At 47.7% G+C, this 22,842-nt stretch overlaps 1 protein-coding gene across 3 annotated transcripts in view; it reads right to left on the bottom strand.

Annotated features, from left to right (window-relative positions):
- Window positions 1-22,842, bottom strand: part of dimm (basic helix-loop-helix family member dimmed) — a 564,311-nt gene that overhangs the window by 26,073 nt on the left and 515,396 nt on the right. For all 3 annotated transcript variants that reach the window (XM_075702147.1, XM_075702146.1, XM_075702148.1), the window contains 2 exons: window positions 12,160-12,268; window positions 2,789-2,911 (listed from right to left, as the gene is read on the bottom strand). In XM_075702147.1, coding sequence (XP_075558262.1) covers window positions 2,789-2,904 — 116 coding nt within the window. In that variant the 5' untranslated portion in view covers window positions 2,905-2,911; window positions 12,160-12,268. The remainder of the gene's footprint in view (window positions 1-2,788; window positions 2,912-12,159; window positions 12,269-22,842) is intronic.

The following is a 22,842-nucleotide window of genomic DNA, read 5'->3' as shown; positions in this document are numbered from 1 at the left end:
TGCCGACATTTAGTGTCTCTTACGTCAAGACTACTCAAGACTATCCCAAGACTACGTCAAGACTATCTCTGGGCAAACGGGCGTGCTCGGTGAGCTCCCTGTGCTCTATGTTAGTCAGGCTATCACCGCGAGCGCACATAATTAAGGTTTCTATCTTTCCCTCGTTCCACCTAAGTACCACTAAGTAAATGGAACACTTCTGCGAATATGTCGCACTTCATTGATGTAAGCTGCATAAAAAAAAGAAAGGAAACGTGCGCAGGCAGTACACCGAGAGAGAGAAAGAAAAAGAAGTTGGTACGACGAGGGTAGTTGGTTCTCAGTATGTTTTTCTTTTTTTTTCGCGTTGGCCTAACGTTTCTACAGAGCTTATGTGGAAGAAAAATTTGGATGTTTCACTTAGGGAATTTCGCGCTGAACGATAATGACAGTAATAGACAGTAACGATGACAACAAGCTCGACCGAAGGAAGAGCCAACGCTCGAGCGAGGACATTCGTTCTACACGTGTTTCGCCAATTGGAACGTTTGTGCAAATATATTCCACTTGCTTAACGAGACCTGTGTCGAACAAGAACAACAAAAAAATTTGTACATCTCGGACCATACTTCACGCGCTGCGGGGCAGTTCCTCTGGCGGCCACCGAAAGGCGCTCAGCGAACTTCAAGAAACTTCCGCCGAATTACGAGCCAATTAGTATTGACATTATGGCGGTGAAGTATGGCCAGAAGTCGCATAGTACGCTCTATCCTGTGTGACACATCAGGAAACAGCGCTATCGATCCCGGGATTTTCGGGCACAGATACTTAAGAGGTACATCGCTGCCAATTATTGATAATGGTACTAAGGTAACTGAGTGGTGCGCCATTGCCATTTGACCTCTCAAGAGTCCTCCATCGCCGCCATTCGTATTGCTTGCCTTCTTTACCGCAAGACGTAAAAGAAAAATGGGGTCAACTATCTGCACACAGATGACAATACCATACCGGTGTACCAGTTAAGCTTGTTCCAGTAAATGTAAGGCCTTGAGATGACAGAGGTTTTCAATTTCGAGCTCAGTAATCCGTAATGCGCTTAAAAGTCGAATTATAAATGCGGTATAACTTAAACCAACCCCCAAAATGAGACGTCAGCTGAACGTCTTCACAGATTCTTTGCGTAGTTGAACGCCTTCTCTGACCTGTCGAAATTTCTGCCGACGTGCTACTTCTTGTCAATTCACCGCGACTGTCCCTGGTATTATATTTTTACCGCACGAAGAGCAGTCGCCAGCACTACCTTTCGGGTGCCAGCACATCTTCATATAAGATGAAGTCAAAAACGATCTAAAAAAAAAAACATGGACAAATTGCAGAAGTGCAGACAGGAAGTCATGCAAAGATAAAATGAAAAAGAAAGGTCCGAATTTCTGGAACTTAATAATAGCCCAGCTGCTTTTCCAGCTATCCGCACCCTTAGCGAAAGACAGCCAACTGTCTCAAAAGAAGCAAACTGCGCGCTTCGAATGCTTATACATGGTAATTTTGCGAACAAGCCAACAAAGCATCTAATAAAAACGTCTTCTTGCACGTTTGTCTTCGAAAAAGGAAGCAGGCCTTTCCCAAGCACTCGTTCATGTGCTTCCCGCTTCGGAACAGCTTCCGGGAAAAAGAAAAGAGTTCTACGTCTCGCTGCGCACCGCGAAGAAACGGTGCTTTACGCGAATTAAGAACGCCCTTCACGTATCCAGCCATCTCTTGTTCGCATTACACATTTCAGGCTCAAAGGGCCGCAGCCTGCAACGTTTCCCGGCTCTCTTCCACAAGGAAAAATATATATATTTAAAGAAATAAAGCTTCGACAGGACTAACCAACGCTAACCCTAACGGAGTGCACACCTTACAATGCGAGTGCAACTGTAGTAACGTAGGTACACAGAGGACACTCCACTTTTCTTTTTAGCACTGCAACTCTTAAAAGTTACACTGCTCCGGCTCTGTCGGCTCTTGTGGCGTCTACTGTATACAGAGCTCTTCCGCTGCGCATGATTAAAAAAAAGTTAAACATCATTTCTTAAATCAAGATAACATCTATTCTATCGCAGATAGTCTGACACGGCGTATTGTGGACGTGCCGTTTTCAGCGTACATCATGGTTGAATTGGATTAGATTGTTTTATTTTAGCATCAAAGAGAGAGAGCAAATGATAAAGGAAAGATAGGGAGGTTAACCAGGACTGAGCCCGGTTGGCTACCCTACACTGGGGAAAGGGAAATGGGGACGGAAAGATTAAAAGAAGAAAAGTGTACACGATGGCGGGAGCCTGGAGTAAAAGCTTGAGTTACGTCATCGATGCTGTAAAAAGAGAGAGAGAGAGACAAAGTAAGAGAAAGGCAGGGAAGTCCACCAGTCTGGTTCGCTACCCTACACAAAGAAAAATGGGGTTTAGGATATAGAAACAAACGCGTAAAGGAGAGAAATGACCTCGGGTGTCGCTTCGTCCGGAGGTTCACGTCGAAACAAGACGCGGCTCCCCGAAGTCTGAGGTCTTCGGGAACTGCGGTAATGCGGGTAACGCCCCGCTGGGCTTGCACAAGGCTGATTCAACAAGGCTGATTCTTGGGCTAGTTGGCACGGTTTACTACTACGGTTTACTGGTACGATTAATGATTGCGCCAAAGGCTTTGCCATTATGACTGACATTTTGTCACCGCAATGCCCGTAGGAGATGCATAAACGACTGCCGCGCCAGCTCAGTGCACCCCGCAGGCTAGGTTGCCCGTGGGGACGCGCTACCTATTGTCGTACCTCGAGTCCGGCCTGGGCCTCTTCCGGTCGGGCTGGCGCGCCTCGTCAGGCCAGTCCTCGGCGCCCAGCGGGTCCTCTTCGTGAGCCGCCGTGTCTTCGCCTCGAGACCTCACCATGACCTCCCTGCGACCCCACAACCAGAAGGCGTTGCTGCTACAAGGCGTCCACAAAAAGGGGTGACAGTAAAAGGTCCCAAACCGAGAGCCACAAACAGACACACCGATAATCAACATCTAAGTAATATTTCATATATATATATATATATGTATGTATGTATATATGTATACATATATATGTATATATGTCTTGTCGGATGCTTGCTTTAAAATCCCCTCTTATCAAACCCCTTCCCATCAGCCACTCCCCCGGCAGTAGTTGAGTTCAGAGGCGAAGGAATCGCTTAAGGCTGCTTTCTTTTCGCCACTTCGACTCAAATTTTATTCTCCTAAATCTGGAATATACATCTTCAGGAAAACATAAGTGAAGAAGCAGATTTCATAGTCAAAAGACTTAATGCGGGACCGTCTGTTGATACGTGCATCAAAGAAAAATAACTGTACAATCAATAGAGTCAGCTTTTCTTTTTTTTTTATTGAAAAGAGCTAACATCAGACAACAAAAAGAAAACAACAGCAAGGAATTGAATAAATGGAACATTACAATAATTGGCAAAGCCTTTTAACTGCTGATTTTGTCATTATTTCTTAAAGGTGTCGCAAACATGGGGTCTTACATAAGAGGTAGGCATAGAAATTGTCGGTAAAATAACGTCTTGGCCAGAGTGACAATGTAAACTGAAAAAAAAAAAAAAAAAAAACAAGCCGGCGACGTTTCCGAAGCAGGCTTTTCCTCACAAGGACAATTGGTGCAGCGAAGACAGCTTTACAGCTTTACAACGACTTTACTAGTGGCTGTGAGGTTTATGTAACATTCGATACTTAGCATAGCGGTGTTCCTGCCAACAGTTGCTGTGCTTGAGTCGCGCGAACAAGCCGGAAATACTTCGCGGAAACGGTAAATACAGCAGTGAAACCAAGGGGTTAAACGGTACAAGGCAGAAGGTAATTGCAACTACAGGCTAATCGAAAGGACCTCGGCACAAACTCGGCTTAAATCAAGTTCAAGCGAACAGCTCTCCATAAGCTAAGCAAACGCGTATTGACACCTTCCGAGGCACATCGCAAGTAACATGTGCAATCTACCACCTGTACGTTGGCAAACATGCCCCCACAGATAAAACCAGAAAGAACAGATAAAAGCAGAACGCCATGGTAGTGGGGGACGAATATCTCTGTTGGATTCCATAGATTTTCTCCAGACTAGGAGGTCCGTTTCCACGCAGACGCCGAGCACCTTAAGAGGAAGCTTTAGCTCGGGCCCAACTTCAATGGCGCCAATTCAGATACATGTAAAACGCAGAACTGTTTTTTCTGAGTTCTCTCTTAGAACTAGTGCAATGGAATTACTTGCATGCTCGAGATACAATTAAATTATTTGGCTGTTGGAAGCGTAACTTCGAATTAGGAGCTGGGTTTTTTACCAAAACTGCAGAAAACTGGCGCGCTTAAAAAGAGTAAAATCCCGAAGTATAGAAATACGCAATTTCGCACCAATAACAGATATCGCAGTTCCGTAAACTGCATCCGTTAGAACATCGAGAGCGGACAAAGTTGACATATTAATTTATAACTTACGTGAATTTGTATACGAGGGTTTTGTAAAAGTCCCACTCACATATTACTGGTTTATTTAAGAGCCATGTAAGACACGTCAATTTTGTTTTCTTTAGATGTTACTAATAGATGCATTTTACAGAATCCTGATATCATCTTTACGTCTGAGTTACGGAGTTGCAAACTCCATAGATTCCTTTTCACAAAATTTGCGATTTTCAAGATTTATAGAAACATTAACGGCCTAAATAAAAGATGCCTTTCCCACAGTCACCGGATTTTACCCTTTCTTTCTTTTTGAATGTGATAAATTTAATCAAATTCTGCGGATTGGTTGCCGAGAGAAAACGATGTTTTTCCCTTTCTCGTGCATTTAGATGTGAGTCCGAGAACTAGAGCTTCGTCTTAAGCGGAATTCATACCACGGGGCGGAGCACCCATTGTGCTAGCACGTGAGCATGACGTCACTTAGTGCCGCCGAATCACGTCACACGCAAAAATGCGTTTCGTTGCAGCTCAGCTTCGTCGCCGCCGTCTACCACACGGATTGAATTGGCGACCCGACCAGGCCTGTTGAGTGAGCACATCTGCTCACCCGTTCTCGCGAGAAGAATATTTGTTGGCTAAAAAAAAGAAAAAAGAACAGCTAATCACTTGAACGCGGAATGAAATGCAAGTTGGATGTCATGCCGCATGTGCATTGCATATGTGCATTGTGTATTTTTTTCTCGGCACCAAGGAAAGTGAGCGGTAACTTCGCCGCTGTTCAGCAAAAATCTTAGAAAAGGGTTTGTCTTTCCAGCAAGCTCGGCGTTAAGCTTAAGGCCGCATTCGTTCCCTGTAGAACCGGCGTGGTGTACCTGTTGTCATTACCATGCGGCAGTGTGTATACAGGGCATTCAACGTGCGCTTGAGAGAGCGTGAAAGGGGGCCGGCAAGAATGATAGGCTGTCTCACGTCGGAGCGCGTTGTGGTACGTGTGGCTCCGAACTCCGTTTTGAGCAATGCACAATCATTCACCGTCATATTAATCAACTCATGAGGGAAACAGTACGAGCGTTCCGTATTTGCAAAGCAAAATATATGTGCAACAGTGACCGTTCGGTGGCATTATCGCAGAGTCAACTGAATTTTCTTCGAAAAACAAAGCGACAGAGGTTAAGCATAATCATGCGCGCATATTGTTGACGTCTGGGTCGCATGAGCATGCTCCCGATTACATATCACGCTTGTGCTTGTATAACGTTATTGGATAACATTATAACGTTACGTGATTATGTCGAAAACACGTCTTCATTTTAATAAACTTCTCAGTTGCAAGTCAGCGTCCATCCTGTCGTCTTCTTTCCAGTCGTCCGCGTCTTCTTGAGCTGTTCTCAAGATGAAGCTTAACCAACTTCCCATATTGTCCGCTCCCCTAAATTTTAGGAGATTCTCTAGGCTGAGAAATTCCTTTACCAGAAGATGAATGAGAAATATGACCGTTTTACTTAAACTCCCTGTTAGCTGGTGTTACTTTAGCGCGCTCTCCTGCTATAGATGTCCGCAGTCACTACTAGCCCCGCGAAGCAAAAGACACAAGGACTGCTGACACCATTATGCTGTGTGCGGCAGCAGCACTTCCCTATAGATGCAACGAAAGACAATGATTACAACGGTTCCTTGCAGCGTCGTCTCCAAGGGGCTGTACGGTTACTCCTTGCTAGACACACGGTGCAAACGACGCCATCGATCACGGAAGGCTGTTTACAGAGTCCCGCCAATGAGGAACAGCTCTCCGGGGGTACTACCGTCTGCTTCCGGCCTGTTCCAAATTGCGTCGTCTGCTCCGTCTAACTATCCCTGTCGTCTGTTTCCGGTAGATGAGGCGGAATGACAGCAGCCGGCCGGATCGAACACCACGTCCGCTGAAGAGCGTCGTAACACGAGACTGAATTAACAATGGCCCGTGCGCTACAGCTTTCTGGCTTAATAGAGGCTATAGCCATCGAACATAAGTGCTACAAATGAGTTTTTGGCCGCGTAGACATCGGCCAGTTTTCGTCTGCAAGGTGAGGTAGCCCGTCTGCAGTGCGTCATTGCTACGAAATCCGCCCTGGAAATATGAACTATTACGGTTGCTCGCGGAAATCGCCAAATAAAGCAACACTTATTCACGCTATAGGTCCCTTAAAGGCTGACAGGGCACGCTGGTAAAATTATTAATTGAAAGTATCTGCTTGCTCCTTGGCTCATTGCAAATACATCCTAAACGCACAGAACTCGCGGTGTCTCTCTTTTATTTCCCTTTCTGTTTATTTTCCTTATTCTCCTTCTCCTTTTTTATTGCAGAACTGAACCAAGAGGCATCTGCTGAAACAAGCAGCATATATAGAGATCAGGAAGTGCTGCTAATTGTGAGCCGCTGCAACTCTCAACCTCTACCGAATCTCATCGAAAATGCGCAGCAGCACTGTCGAACAATTCAAAGTGTGCCCGTGTGTGTTGTCTTTAAATACAGGCACCTATGGCACAGGCAACAGAGAGCAGCCTGCGAGGCGCTACATCGTCTGCTCCTCTACATTTGAGTGTCGTCTGCTGCTTCGTCCAACTGGGAGCCGTCGTCTATATATAGCCTGAACCGGTCAACCGCAACAGGTCAGTCCGGCTGGGTCTAATGGGAAATGATCACACGTTCTCAAAGCAGCCAGGATGATCGATCCGCGCGCAACCACCGCATATAGCTTACTGTCACGATTCTTCGGGTTCAGGTATCATCGTCATCGCAGCATCCGCTCAGAGTAACGGCATGTAAAGATTGTGCAGCGAAGACAACGGATCCTAAAGAGGATTTCGAATACATCCTCTTGTTATCAGAGACTATCGGTTGCTTTCACTACGCCTTCTTGCGCGTTCCCGCAAATGTTTAGTCCATCCGCACTGCAGTAAGAGAGTGCTGAGAGTTACGAAGCAGACGAATGTCGTCTGCTTTGGCTTGTTCGCAAGGCCAGCCGATTGTCTGCGCATATTCGAGACCGCTTGATCGTGGAGGGACCCCTAGCGACTGGCACTAATAGAAAATGGCCTCACTAGCGCAAAGCACGTACAACGAAGCTGCGCCAGTGGCTTCATAGCAGCAGCGACAGCGTTATTCGCACTCGGGAATCAATGTCTACGTAGACGGTGCCAACCACTAACTGCCAAGCCACCGATCAATCGGTAAAATTCGCTGGCGTTCTATCAAAATTTCCAGTCTTAGCTTATGATATGATGACGTTTGTCATTGTACATGGCGATCCTATCAGACGACAGGAGAACAGATCTGCGAACAGCACGTAACTCCTTTCCCACCTCCTGCGCGGTTCGCCAACTTGAACGTAAACCAACTAACCCAGCTTTGAAGTCCATAGCTGTCGCTTTCACGACGCTTTTAAAAAATTATGCGCACACAGGAGTAAGCGAACATAGAATTTTTAGGAGCCACCGGTCCTGCGTCGTCTGCTGTGTAAGGTCATCCAGTAGTCCGGAACTTTCTACACACCTTAATTTCAGAAGAGCCTAGCGACTGACACTAATGAAAAAATGGCCCCATTAGCGAGAAACACGCAGGTCATGTCCGCGTCAGCGGATTTCCATGGCGGGATATTGTGCACGATGCCAGCGCCAAATCACGACACTGAACGATACGACAGCCAAGACAACCACCAACCGTAATTACACTCTATGGTTCGAACAAAATTCCAAATCCAGCCTATCAAGACATGGCACTGGTTGCTAGTTTCACTGGGCATGATGCCATTTTTCAATTTTTTTTTTTATGTTCACATAGCAGTAAGTGAACATTGTGAAGGTTGCAGAGCAGACGAACATGGTCTGCTCTTCACCGTCTGCGTCGTCTGCTTCGCGTCTACGTAAGGCAAGCCGGTTTTCTGCGCTTGTTCGAAACACCTTGGTCACAGAAGGGTCCCGTAATTTGTACTGATAAACATGGCCTCAGGAGCTTCAAGCTGGCAGGTAGATACTGCGGCGGCAGCGGGTCTACCATCACGTTAAAACACCGCGCGAAAGCCAGCGTCAAACCTAGACACCCAGAGATGCGAAAGCCACTATGGACCGGCAAACTGGAAATTACGCTAGCATTCGGACATAATTTCGAATCGAGCCTTTGATGAGGTGGCACTAGCTATTGCTCTCACGACGCGTTATGCCGCGTTTGCAAAATTTTAGTTATTTCACACTGGGGTAAGCGAACTGCATGGTTAGGTAGTCAAGCTGTTAATTCAGATTTATTTTTGCCACATCGCCGTTCACATTGATGGAAATAAACGTCTTCAATTCGTAAGCATTCTATGCCGACCCAACGAGAAATTCGTCCTTCTGTCACACAGGACGAATGCTCGTACCACCCTAAACAAGGGCTCATACTCCTGTAAGCAATAAAAAAAAATGCAATGGCTCATACCTACGTAAGGCAGAGGCTAGTAGGGCTCAGAAAAGTGATGCGAACAGTGCATATATTCATTGAAATCACCCATACAACACACAGGACAGCATACATTTCAATAAAATTAAATTACGGGGTTTTACGTGCCAAAACCACTTTCTGATTATGAGGCACGCCGTAGTGGAGGACTCCGGAAATTTCGACCACCTGGGGTTCTTTAACGTGCACCTGAATCTAAGTACACGGGTGTTTTCGCCCAATCGAAATGCGGCCGCCGTGGCCGGGACTCCATCCCGCGACCTCGTGCTCAGCAGCCCAACCCCACAGCCATAGAGCAACCACGGCGGGTTACATTTTAATAAAGAACAAGCTTAAACCAAGCATCCGAACCACCGATAAAGCACTGCATACCCCCTCAGCAATTTTAGTGGTGGTTTTGCAGCAGCTTCGTTGGACATGCATATGACGATAACGACCGATAAGAATTGATAAGGGACGAATAATGTTTGATAAGGCTGATAACGACCGATGAGGATTGATAAGGGTTTATGCTGGCCGAATAAAATTTCAACTACATTGATAATGAAACCGGGCTGCGTGGAGATGAACAAGTAGCACAATGCTTTGCTTACTTAGACAACTCCCAGAAGAGATCATGCGCGACTTCCTTTAAGTAGAATTATTATTATTATTATTATTACTATTATTATTATTATTATTATTATTATTATTATTATTATTATTATTATTATTATTATTATTATTATTATTATTATTATTATTATTATCATCGTAGAACGAACGAACATCGTCTGCTCTTCACTGCCTGTGTCGTCTGCCCGGCTTCCGGGCAAGGCCAGCCTGTCGTCTGCGCCTAATATTCAACACACCTTGATGGCAGAAGGGCATAGCGACTGGCACTAATCGAAAATGGCCTCGCGAGCGCTCAGCCCGCAAGTCCAAACTGCGACCGGCTGCACGGTCAGTGCCGGCCAGCTTGGTGTTTACTCTCCGACATCGGCTCGCGCGCGTCCTAGCCCCGACGCGCCTTCTTTTTTTCTTTTTTCCCCCACGGCGAGTCTCTCAGCGTGGTTAGCGCTTGGCAAACATTGGTCCCGCCGCGTGATGGATGAAGTTGCGGCGACCGGGGCGTCATCTGTTGCCGCTGCAACGCACTTTGCCCGCAGCACGTACGGATCGATGCGAAAGTGGGGAACAGGGCATAATCGAAAACTGCCCGCGAGCTTTCTTTGTCCCCCAACAATGGACTGCCAATAGGAAGAAGACGTACCGCGTCTCGAAGGGCAGCTACAGAAGATAGAGCATCGCTTCGGAAGATCGTTAAACGCTTTCGCTCTAAAACCCGCAGTGTGAACAAAACCAGGGCGCGATGGGCGGATAGACCTTGCCAACTCCCGCCTCGCATAGCTGTAAACACACGGCGATGGTTACACACGTGTACATTTTTGCATTTATACACACTCCGCGGTGTGTACTTGAAATAATGATAGCAGTATCTAACCACTTGATGTTTGTAGTTATACCTAGCTTAGATGTCAAGATAGAGCATTCGCAGTGGACACTTGCGTGTTGCTGATACAACGTTATCCGTGAGTACGTACGAAGTATCGCAACAGTGCACGATCTACAAGGTTTCTCTTTATTTTTCATTCATTCAATATAGATTTTTTATCCCCTTGCTGTTTTTTTAGCGATAGCAGTCATTCTAGGCGCGTTCGTGTGTCGCCGCCGCCACCGTTCTCTCACGAGTGCTGTGGCTCGCGCGGCGAATATCGGAGGTCACGTGATCCGCTGCGAGTGCGGCAGCGAGCCGACAAGGCTGGTACCTTTATGCGGCGCTGTCTACTTGCGCGCCCAGCCTTGGACGTCACGTGGTCTGTCGAGCTTCGGAGTCAAGGTACAGTAAGGTGGTAAAGGGAGAGCCGACACGGAAGGTCCGCTTTGGGAAGGGCACGCGCGCTCCCCGCTGCCGGCGCTTCTGATGAGGCCAGAGCTGCGATCATGAGCACCACGTGATCGGTAGAGCTTCGAGGGCGCGGCGCAGTACGGTGGTGAAGGGAGAGGCACCGCGGAACGCCCGCTTTGGGACGAGCAATAGGTCCCCCGCTGCCAGCGCTTCTGATCAGGCCAACGCTGCGATGACAAGTGCTCACATCACGTGATCGGTAGAGCTTCGAGGGCGCGGTGCAGTACGATGGTAAAGGGAGAGGCACCGCGGAAAGTCCGCTTTGGGACAAACACGCGCGTTTGCAGCTGCCAGCGCTTGTGATTAGGCGATCACGTGTGCTCGAATCACGTCATCGGTAGAGCTTCGAGGGCGCCACGCAATACGGTGGTAAAGGGAGAGGCAACGCGGAACGTCCGCTTTCGGACAAGCACGCGCGCTCCCTGCTGCCAGCGCTTCTGATCAGGCCAGCGCAGCGATCACGAGTACTCGCGCTCATCGAGTGAAATTTGTTCCTGCCTGCCTGTCTGTCTGTCTGTCGTCGGCGTGATGGTGGGTTCTTATCGCCTTCTGACTCAGATTGTAACGATGTGGCACCCACTCGGCATCGGAGTGAGAGAAGGCGTGTTCGAGCCGAACGATCAACTGCTCGCCAGAGCAATCGGATACAAGAGAAATCACGTCAGCGCTTCTTGTTTGTTTGATTGTTTGTTTGTTTGTTTGTTTGTTCGTTCGTAAATAGACAAGGACGCGCAGGCACCGACGAACGCACACGCTACTGTCGCACCGGCGCGACAGACACCATGCCAACAACGAAAGCTGCAGGAACGACGTGACCGGAACTCCGCCAAAACACGGTCGCGCTCCCAGGTCCAAGGTCTGAGTGCCTCCGAGTGCTCTGAGGTGGAGCGCGGCGCTTTGAAAGAGCTAGCCGAATGTATCTTGAGCTCTGGATTTCAACCAGCCGAGTGCAACGCGCTCCGCCAGAGCGCTCAAAAACGAACAGCCGAATGCCCCATTATTAAATCAATGTTACTGCAATTTAAACTGCTCATAACACGATAATCTTAACTTTGTGTAGTACTCTAATACTGTGCCATTTGCTGTCAATGATTCCCCCTCCGGCCGATACGGCACCTTCTGTTCCGGCGTCTTTTTTCTTTTCATTTCATTGTTTAATGTATGCGCATTATCCAACTTCCTGGTGGCCTATTCTTGCAGTCGCGCTTCACTGAACAAACTACAAAGACAACAGCTCACCGCCTGAAATGGCCAGGCAGCGAATACCACGGGTGAAGAGAGACTATACCTAGCAATGGGTGGTGACGTCACGTGGACATTTCACGCGGCAACCTCATGCAGGGCCTGCGACGGCAGGCAGGTGGTGCTGGTAGGCGCGGGCCGTTCGGACTTCGCGCCTGCGCAGAAAGAAAAATAAGCAAAGTCAGTGAGTGACAGGAATCGTGAACGGCAACATTCTGCTGGCTACAAATTGCGTGAGAAAATGAACGGAAACCATCGGAGAATGGTTGTCAAAAGTTCAGTGACAGTTTCCTACTTGACCTTCTTAGGTTAGCTTTATTTTGTTACTACTCTGAGGTGTGTAGAATATGTAACATTCTACTGCCTCCAGGATGGGCCTGCGTTGCAAACCACTTTAGAACAGTTGCGAGGACATACAGTGAGTACTGGTGTCTGGATTAGCCTACCAAGTCAGCAGCTTTGATAACGATGCACTATCTCCGGGATCGGCCCAGCTTTGAGTACATTGCCTCCGGTATGGGTCCAATTTACTCGGTTAAGGAATCTTCTATCGCAATGTAGGGAGAACCGCCACGGGAAAGCTTCGCTTTAAAATAAAAGGCACGCCATTCGAAGCTGCCGATTGAAATCATGTTCTTGGCCATAACTTACCTGGCAGATCACTGTACAAGTAACTCAACTGCGTTACCGATCGCTCTGAGTGATAGGCAATTGACTGGGTTGCGTTCTGCAACTGATACGCCGTATGCAACGAGTAGGCAATTGCGGCTTCGTTAAAACTAACTTGTGCACTGGTTAATACACCTGCTTTAGGACAAAGATGATCCGGTTTCGAACGTCATAGCCGAGACCAAGTGGTTTATCTTTGAAATCCGGCCTGACATGCGGTCTCGTCTTGTGAACAAACACCTTTAGCGCACTCCAGGCCGTATCGACACTGCCGTGCTGTAAACTGTCATCACACTAGAAAGACATTTCGCTGTCTCCCTCGAGGGACATGCCATTTGTTTTCAGTTTCGCCAATTTTATCAATCTATCGGCTTGATCGTTTCACACAACGTTGCGATTTTTACATGTCTGGGTTCCTGTATGAGGCACTCAAGCGGTGCCTCAAAAGAAGGGGTGAAATAAGCAGAGTTAATGAGCGAAATAGAAAGCAATATCAAAAACTATTTATGTTATCCGTAAATACTCACGCAAAACGATGATGAGTACAAACAAGTCGCACTTTCACCCGAAATGCGAAGCATAGCGATAGCAAAGTTTAAGAGAAGTACGCAAAGCAATGTTTGTAGTTTTGCGGGCGGTATGAATTGCAGCAGACATTCGCATACTAATTAAATTACCAAACGCGGTTTAACTGACGTACGGACAAACGAAGATATCTCATTCGACGACCGCTCAGACTCGCTCCCGCCACGCTGGCTTGATGAACAATGATAAACAGCGGCAAGCGAATTTCCCCTTCGTGCTGCTTCTAGCTTCAACGCGAACAAGGCGTGCGCTAACAAAAATCACACGCAGCCATCAGTCATTTCGGGTGACCTAGCCTTTGCAACTACCACAGGTTCCTCCCAATATGCACGCCCGGTCGCGCTTAGCCGCGTCTTGCGCAGCCGCGGCCGGAGTAGATGAGGAGACGTACGCTCGCCTCCCCCTCCCCCTCCTCCTAGAGTGCACTCACCTCGCCACACCCCCCACACCTCGCGCGAGCGAGAAGACGTCTACATTCCACAAAGCGTGTACGTATAGAGTGAGAATATCTCTAAATGCTAGGCGGAAGAACACTTAAGCTAACGATAAAGAAATTTGGCGGTTAAGCCCGAAGGGCCAATCAATGACAGCAATAGCAAGGTTCAGCATTGTGCTTCTCCTCCTCCTCGGACACCGTCTTCTAACTATAGGCGGAGTGCGACATGTTGGCGTGGCCCAACACGCAAGGCTGCTCCTGCTGGGCGGAAGGAACAGCGCCGTGGCAGCTACCAGGCGTCTCAGAACGCTGGCGCGATGAGCGTTGCCACTGCAGAAGTAGCGGGCGTCGCACCTGGACGGCGCGCGAGATCAGACCGACGCGGCAAAGCGCCGGCGTTAGTCACCACAGCGCAGTGAAATAGACGTTCACTGCTCAGACCAGAGCATGCACGCGGTAGCTCAGCGCGAACGCTAATACGTGCGCGTTGCAACGCTCGTGTCAGCGGCGGAAGGTGGCACGCTGCCTGCGCTCCACCGCCTAGGCGATCGAGCGTAGCGTTTTCGGTGCGTCCTCTTCGTTTTATCGTTTTATGCGAAACATACCAGCCGCACAACCACGCTCTTCCTTGCTGCGCCGCGCGCGGCCGCGTAGCTACCATATGACGTCATAACAGCTGCAAAAGCGGAGGCTCAACTCGTGCGCTCGCTTGCGGCCGCGTAGCTACATAGCCGGGTCTCAGCTCGTGCGCTCGCCTGCATGAGTTGTTTCTTCGTCTAGCCGAACCAAATATAGCCAAGCAACAGCAGTTCACCAGGCTAAACAGTGGTTCAACAACTAAAATAAAGGCTAGTATGCTTCGCATCCTGGGCTTAACCTTAGCTAAGCCACAGCCATTTTTCTTTTCGATCAACACTTACAGACGCCACGGCCTTCCAGCGGCCCCAGAGACTGACCTGCTGTTCCCGGTGTGTCCCCAGCTCCCTGCACTGCGAAGCCTGCTGGAGTTTATCAATTCCACTGGAATAGACACCCTGTAAGCGCCCGCTACAACACTGGCAATTTTACTGAGGACTGCCACCTGTCGCGCATAGTGGAGTCTATTAGGCCACATCCTCGATCCCTCTTTCCCTATCATCTTTCATTTCCCGCTCCCTCCCCCCTGATGGCGCTTCGCCGTGCTCCCTCACGGGCTGCAGAATCAAGCGTCTTTCCTTTTTCTAGATCATCATCATCATCATCATCATCATCATCATCATCATCAAACGCACTCCGCGCGTCAGGCCCTCTAAACCATAGAGTTTCCTACAAAATTACTAGAGGGAACTCTGGCGCTGCAGTCGTTGTCCTACCATGGGAATGATGGGAAGTACATGGATTTGTCTGATCTTCGTGCTTGTGGATTCAGACGTTCTTGTGGCTTTGTATATTACGCTATATAAATCTTATTGTCGTATACTTCAGCGCAATCTATATTCTTCGAAGTGTAGAAGACGCCGGGGAACGCGTACAATTGCTATTAATTGCAATGATTGAGCTTGTTTATGTGCCCAAATCGAAACGCACCAAGCGTCTCAAAGCACTGGCATGCCCGCGATAAATTCATAAGTGCGTTTCATTCGCTTGTCGATACATGCATCCGTGGCTTAATGGTTTCAATATCAGGCTTCTGTACTAGAGTCCCTGTGTTCGAATCCTGCAGTCGGGCAATTTTAATGATGTTTATTTAATTATTTATTACGCAATAAACTGTTGAAATGACGAGTTTACTAAGTCACAAAGCCGTTTGAAGCCAAAAAGGAACAAGTTTAGGCAAATCCATGTACTTCCCATAATTCCCATGCTGGGACAACCGCTCCCATTGTAGTTCACGTAGACACTAGCGCCAGAGTTCCCTCTAGTAATTTTGTAGGAAACTCTATGCTCTAAACCTCTGCTCGCGAGCCGCGCGTGCGCCGCCGATATCGGAACAGCGCGACAACAGCGGGCCGCGGCACCAACGGCGCGAGTGCACCTCAAGCGTCCTTGCAGTTGTTCTCGCAGTAAAATGTTGAAAACTTGCGCGTAGACGCAATTTATCAGTAGAGCGAGAGAGACAGAGTGGGAGAAGCAGCAGCCTTAACTAGACTCTAAAGCGACCATGCATTCTGCTTCCTTTGTTGTCCTCAACGCAACGTTCGACGTCTACATTAACATGCAGATCGTGCCACCTTTTGATACCGCGGTGAAAGGACTCCCCGGGAAAGATTTGCAGCGTGATTACCGAGTGCGATAACTCCGCACACCCCTCGTCGCGCTAAAGAGCAGGAACTACTCGCACAAACGACTCACTTCCTCTCCGTGATTTTTTTTCCCCCACCGACGCACTCAATTTATTCGTCCCGAGCGCTTCATCAAAAGTATCGTGACCTTCTGATTCATTATTCAGAACCGCATTCGCGAGGCTCTACAATGACACTGGCCTCATAAATCCCCCTCCCTGAGTGGTTTTCTAGAACGACTACAGCGCTTACGCAGGCGCCTTTCATTTATCCGAGTTTCCCCCGGTTTTTTTTTACCGTCAACGATGATGAATTCGTTGATGAATCGCGAAGCGCAGGCGAAGAAAATGTTGGCACGGTGGGCCTGTTTCATCTGTCGCGATTTGCTCACCGGGGGATACGTCTCTCGGTCAGTCATTTGTTAGCGGTTACAAAAAAAGAAGGGGGGGTGGGCATGGACGTTTAATGTAGCTCGGAGGACGGCGGACCTCTCCTCTGCGGCGTACGCGATACGCTGACAGATACTCTCCTTCTTATGATGATTAATGAGGCGCCCCGTCGTGACGTCCCTTCATTAAACATTTCCCGAGGAACATGGCCGCTTTCGAAGCCTACGTCTTCGTTCCCGAGCGCAATTTCTTTTCTCTCCAGCGTGATTTAATGCCAACCAGCCCAGCTTTCTTGTTGAAAGTAGGACCGACGACAACTTTCTGTGGCAGCACAGCCAAATCTAAGCGCTAGCACGTGCCAAGCTTCCGCTATTGTGTTCCTACGCCAAGTAGAGCCGAAGTTTTATTTCTGGGCGGTTTGTAGGACCAGGAAAACCAGACGTGGATACCAGAAAGCCTAAAAGATAGGAACAGCGAGAAACGGAAATCATTTCCTAAGAAGTCTTTCTATTTGCTATAAATGAATCTTGAACAGAAACGCAAATATAGTAAGTTGCGTGGTTTGTTCTACGGAACGTAGCTTGCAGTTGCTTAGATTTGCTGACAGCATGCAGGTGCGCCGTAAATAAATGCATGCTTCGGCTCCGTAGCTTTCGCTGCGCTGTCAGGGGAAGTTGTCGCCGGGCCTGAAGTGGGAGAAAACAGACAGCGTAAGGGGGCAAGGAGGGGTGTCAATGTCAACCGATCCCCCCTGGCTGAATGATTATTACCCGGATGACGAAAAAACCATCGCTAAAGCCCTAAATAGAACGTTAGGCTCCGGCAGTGAAAGCCTCCTGCTGACAAATACTAACCGAATTAACAGGGATGGTGTCAGCGCGCACAGGCAAACGTGAACACATCACGCTCGATGACCGCGGACACTTGCTGTCGAAACGCTGACGTGAACAAGCGCGGCAGCAGCAGCGAGCGAAGTGACCTCGCTTCAACGCGAACAGCGGCGAGAAGCGCACGCTAGGTAGGAGCCGTCCCTCCCTCCCCTCCCCCACACGGCCTTTCGTGCGACGGAAGACAGCGCGTTCGCCCTTCGCCTTCCTCCCTCGAGCGCGCGCCAGATTGAGCCGCAAATCGTCGGCTCCCCACGCGTGCCTTCATTCGCACATACAACACGCGGCGCGCGGCGACGCTTTTATCGCCCAATGCTTATTGACGTTCTTGTCGCCATAAATGTGCCTGGAGGGTCCGTATAGTTGCTATTGCAATAATAATGCTAATTAATATGCAGGTCTTCGATGTACAACGCCTACCCTAATGCCATAACACTGAACCCAGATCCTTTAAAGCTTTGCGTCTATAATGCGCGCTTGTGAGGCCCCTGTGATTGCGATGGACACCGAGTCGTACTACCATAAGTGCTGCAGAAGTACGTGTCTCTTCCCCAGAGCACTTTCCCCCTCTCTCTCCTCTCAATGTGAGGCAAGAAACGCTAAATTGTTATGGGGGCGACAGAAGCAACCTCTCTAAGAATGCATGGGTACATGCAAAGCAAGAACGTTTAGCAGGTTACACAACAACATTATTAAACGCTTCAATTGCGCTGTATGTCTAACCTGTACAAACTTGCTCCATTTGGTGATAAGAAATGCGAATTGAAAGCGCGATCACGGCAGCAAAATTCTGTCGACCAAAAGCTGAAGACGCTGAGCTCCGATCCTCTCAAGCTTTGTGTATGTAAAGCTTGATTGTGAAGATTAAAGCTGAAGATTGTAAAGCTGATTGTGCAGAGTGCGAGTAGTGCCGGTAGCTTCGTATGTCCAGTGCTTTCAACGTTTCGATCGCGTTGAAGCAAGAGATGCAAGAAAGTCACTTCGCTCGCTGCTGCTGCCGCGATTCCTCGTTACAGCATTTTGAGCGAGATGTGTTCTTGTTTACCTGTGTGCGCGTGGCGCCGTGCTTGTTAATTTAGTTAAAACACGTTGGCGGGCTAGTTGGTGTGAATCCATGATGTAACGTGTAAGCGCGACTGAACGAGAACGTAGAAAGAAACAGGCACACAGAGACAGCTCTGTCTCTGTGTGTCTCTTTCCTTTCGACGTCCTCGTTTAGTCGCGCTTACACATTATGTCATTGTTAATTTAGTTAGTACGCGAATGTTTAGAAGGTTATACGGCCAATAAAACTTCCATGTATGCTTCGCATTGGTATCTACTAATTTGCTCTGGCAATCAGTGTTGCGCCTATCGGGCGAAACTGGGGCTTTTTTGTTTAGTTTATTGCTTTGATATTATATTCATAGGCTTCAAAAAATACCTTCGTTGAAGCACTCTCGATAAATAAATAAATAAATAAATAAATAAATAAATAAATAAATAAATAAATAAATCGTCATTTTTACTCATTCAATTAATTATATAACCGCATGTTATTGGCTTTGCTTTAATCTCCAAGCCCGCACGCTAGAAGCGGACTTGGAGATTGTTAGCGGAACCTCGTGCTCCTTGTATTACCTCCAATTTTATCTTATCTCTCCCCGATCCCGAGCGAACTCATCAATCAACAGACGCAGGAAGATACCATCAACACTGGGGCAATCTAAAGAACCTCTTCTCACGAAGCATAATTTCGATCCTACTCTCCTTATCGGGCTCCCGCAGCCGCTAGTTGTATTTCATTTTTTTTTTTTGCCTTGCCTTTTTCTCCAATCAAGTGCTCGGGCTATTCAGCGCACGCAAGGCGGACAGCGCGCCAACAAGAAGAAGAACAAAAAAAGAAAGAGAGGAAAAGAAAGTTCCGCTTCGCGGTACCTATACTATCAAAAGCAGCAGCAGCAGCAGCATGCACTTCCGAGAGCCCGGAAGCGGGCTTCGCCGCCGGGTGCGCCCCCCCCCCTCCCCTTTTCGCTCCCCATTAATCTCGGAAGGAAGCACCGGTGCGAAGCGTATCAATTTCCAATACTTCGGCGGCCCGAACGCGTGAGGCAAGCAACACGGCGTTGAGGTCTAGTTCAAAGCGAACACACGGTAGCTCGGAAGAAGCACATTACGTAACCCCGCGCACACCTGCTCGTTTTTTATTAGTTAATGTATACACTGGCGCGAGTGCACGCGAATTTCCTTTTTTTTTCCAACCTTTCTTCGCTTTCGTCTTAGCGACGCCATTTCCTTTATTGGGCTTCCCGCTAATGCGTTTACTGCTTCCCGGTGCGGTGAGTATAGTACGTACCCGCCAGGTTTCGTTAACTCAGCTGTATTTTTTTTTCCCGTCCGCTTACAGCCTCGGCGCAGTAACCCGGCACTAATTGTATCCACATGTGTGGGTGTGGGAAGCTCGTACCACCTCACGCCTACGGCTTCTACCGCGTGCACTTTCAGCCTCGTGTATTATGTGCCTCTGTCAGCGACAGCTGATGTGGTAACATTTTTTGTTGCACTGTTTGTTGTCGTCGTTTTTACGATCTACTGGAACCAAATTTTAGATACTACCACAGAGGGGGAAGCTAGAGAGAATCTTGCTCACATATATACATTTCTTTTTTTTTTCATAAAAGGTAGTGAGCTGGTGGAAACATTTTACTTGCCTCCTTTTCTGTCATTAACGTTCCTCTCTCTCTCTCTCTTATTTCAACTATCTGCGTTTAATGAAGTGATATCAGATGCTGCGGCTTATCACGGGGCTCGGCTACTCTGCAAGCCTTCAGACGGCCACAGACGTGAGACACAGATATGAGTTTAGCATTGGTTGTTGGGATATCAAAGCGAAGAGGGGATAAATGCCAAAGCATGTAGACTAAAGTACCCGGAGACATTCATTCATTCATTCATTCATTCATTCATTCATTCGTTATTTCGTTTAATGTTATTCATCTGTTATGTTTCGGAACTGTGATTTCTCCACATGTTTCTCTGCTCACTCGATTAATTGATTACTTCATTCGAGCGTTCGTTCGTTCACTCGCATACTCGCCCATTGATACGTTCATCGATTCATCCATTTGCTAATATATTCGTTCATTCCTTCCTTTGCTCGCTCGCTTACTCGTTCCCGCTTCATTGATTGGCTGATTTGTTTGTAGGCTCATTCATTCATTCATTCATTCATTCATTCAATTATTTGTCAACGCTCTCACGTGCTTATCTTTTAGTTCATTCATTCTTTAGTTTAGTTCCTAGCTTGTTTTTTCTATTTATTCGCTCACTCATTCCTTCATTCGTTATTTTATCCGCTTCCTCTGTCGAGTGGTCCCTCGTTATTTCATTCATAAGTTCGGTCGTTTGCTCGCTCGATCGCTACGTAACTCATTCATAGTTCGATACACTCATTGGTTCGTTTGCTCACACACTGGGTTGATCATTCATTCATTCTTTGGTTAGTTTGCTTACTACATATTTCATTGATTGATTGATTGATTGATTGATTGATTGATTGATTGATTGATTGATTGATTGATTGATTGATTGATTGATTGATGCGTTTATATTAAGCCATGTTGGCCCACCAAAGTGTTAAAAAAGTGGAACACATTACGCTTCACCTTCGCACCTTTTCCCTCGATCCTATTAGTTCCAAGTTACCCCCCTTTAACTCTCCCTCCCGTTTGTGCAAGCGAACGCCGGTCCCGCGCAGTGTACCGTGCTCACCGAGCGCCATACGATGACGCTGTTTCGTTAATGAACAGGGATCGTTAGCAAGCTTTCGCAAAGTGCACAGGCACGGCGTCCGCAACGTCAAAATTTGAGGACGCCCTTATGATTTCCGGGAAATTAAGCTAATCGGCTTCGCGACCACAGTCGCGACGAACAGAACGGGGCTTCGATGGGCCACGTCGCCGGCGAACGAGCCAGGCTGCCAGGGATTCAGCGCAGCCTTGGCGGTGAATAGTTAGGCAATTTTTATACTTTGACAAATAATAAACAACAAACTCGGTCGCCGCGCACGTAAATTAAACGTGGTAACTTCTATACGGAAAGCACATCTTCAAATTTTATAGCTAACCAGACGAATAAATTATTCAATCATTCGTTCCTGATGGTAACCGGTGCCCTTTACCATAAGTGGCCATACCCGTGACTGAAAAAAAACAGGAGAAAGAAATGAAAGCACTGCCATTACTATTCACAAGAACTGAGGCACGGCTCAGGACGTTGTAAACCAGCATGACCTCCGAGATTTTAGGTGGCAGCCGCGGTTGCCCGCAGCGCGATGAAAGGAATCTCGGAGGCCAAGTGCTGGGACTTGCGTCATATTCGCTAACAGCCAGATGCGCGCGCCGTCTGCTTATGTGCTACTTAAACGCAACTAATTAGTGGCAGTGCTGTTCTGACTGCTATGTGATTAACGTCGTCGTATGCTCGTTACCCGTACTGCTTTTTTTCGCCAACTATGTGCGCGGAAGTGCATAACGCTATATATGTAAATTTTCTGGCTGTTCAAGGACAAGGAGCAGCTGGCACCCTATATATATATATATATATATATATATATATATATATATATATATGCCAAGTTCTCCTTCTATCACACCAATAACAAAAGCAATTCTGCAAATACTATTTCCCAAGCTCTACCAAATTTGGTTCGCCAGGATATACTGTTCAGTTATAATTATCTTTTCTTCTAAAGCGCAATCCCGTTGCGGCTGGCCTTTAGTATACTCTAAAAGCAGTTTGCACCCTTTGGGGTGTGTATTTGTCCCACATCAATAATCGTCATCTGCCTTGCTTGCGTTTCCTTTCTTGAAAACTCGGCGCTCGCTACATTACTGACGAGAATGCTGCGTCACGCTGGTAACGCGCGTGCCGTTCGTGACTGGGAAGTACCGGGCTCGCAGCGTTAAAGAAAGGAAACGCGGGTAAGACAGATGACCATTATTGTTGTGGGACAAATATACACCCCAAAGGGTGCAACTGTTTTTAGAGTGTATAGAGAGAGTTCGAGCTTGTCCGCGCACTACGCTTGCGGTTTACGGGGCCAGCGCAGACGTGGGCGGCGGCGGCAGCAACGCTGGCGGCGACTTCTGGTGACGCTCCGTCTGACCACGACGCCCTACACAGGCTTTCGCGTTACATAACTATTCTGCGCGAGAAAAAAAAGAAGGCAAACGTTAAAAGGCAACGTACTCGCGATCACGACGCCGCTGAAGTTGTCTTACATCAGCAGCGAAGTAGAATACGCACGGTTACTGTAATGGCAGCTCCATGTCTCCGGTAATTCGTAAATAGTAAGAAGTTTGTGGACAGACGCGCGCGGACTCACAACTGAATTTTATTCGGTGAAATGTGATATATATATATATATATATATATATATATATATATATATAATGTTCAAAATGACGTCATCATGCTGATAGGCCATCCGAAATTACTGCCGTCACAATCTTGCGTCCAGAA

This window comes from Dermacentor variabilis, chromosome 8, assembly GCF_050947875.1.
Source record: "Dermacentor variabilis isolate Ectoservices chromosome 8, ASM5094787v1, whole genome shotgun sequence".
NCBI classification, from domain to species: domain Eukaryota; kingdom Metazoa; phylum Arthropoda; class Arachnida; order Ixodida; family Ixodidae; genus Dermacentor; species Dermacentor variabilis.
This window is presented reverse-complemented; position numbering and strand designations above follow the sequence as displayed.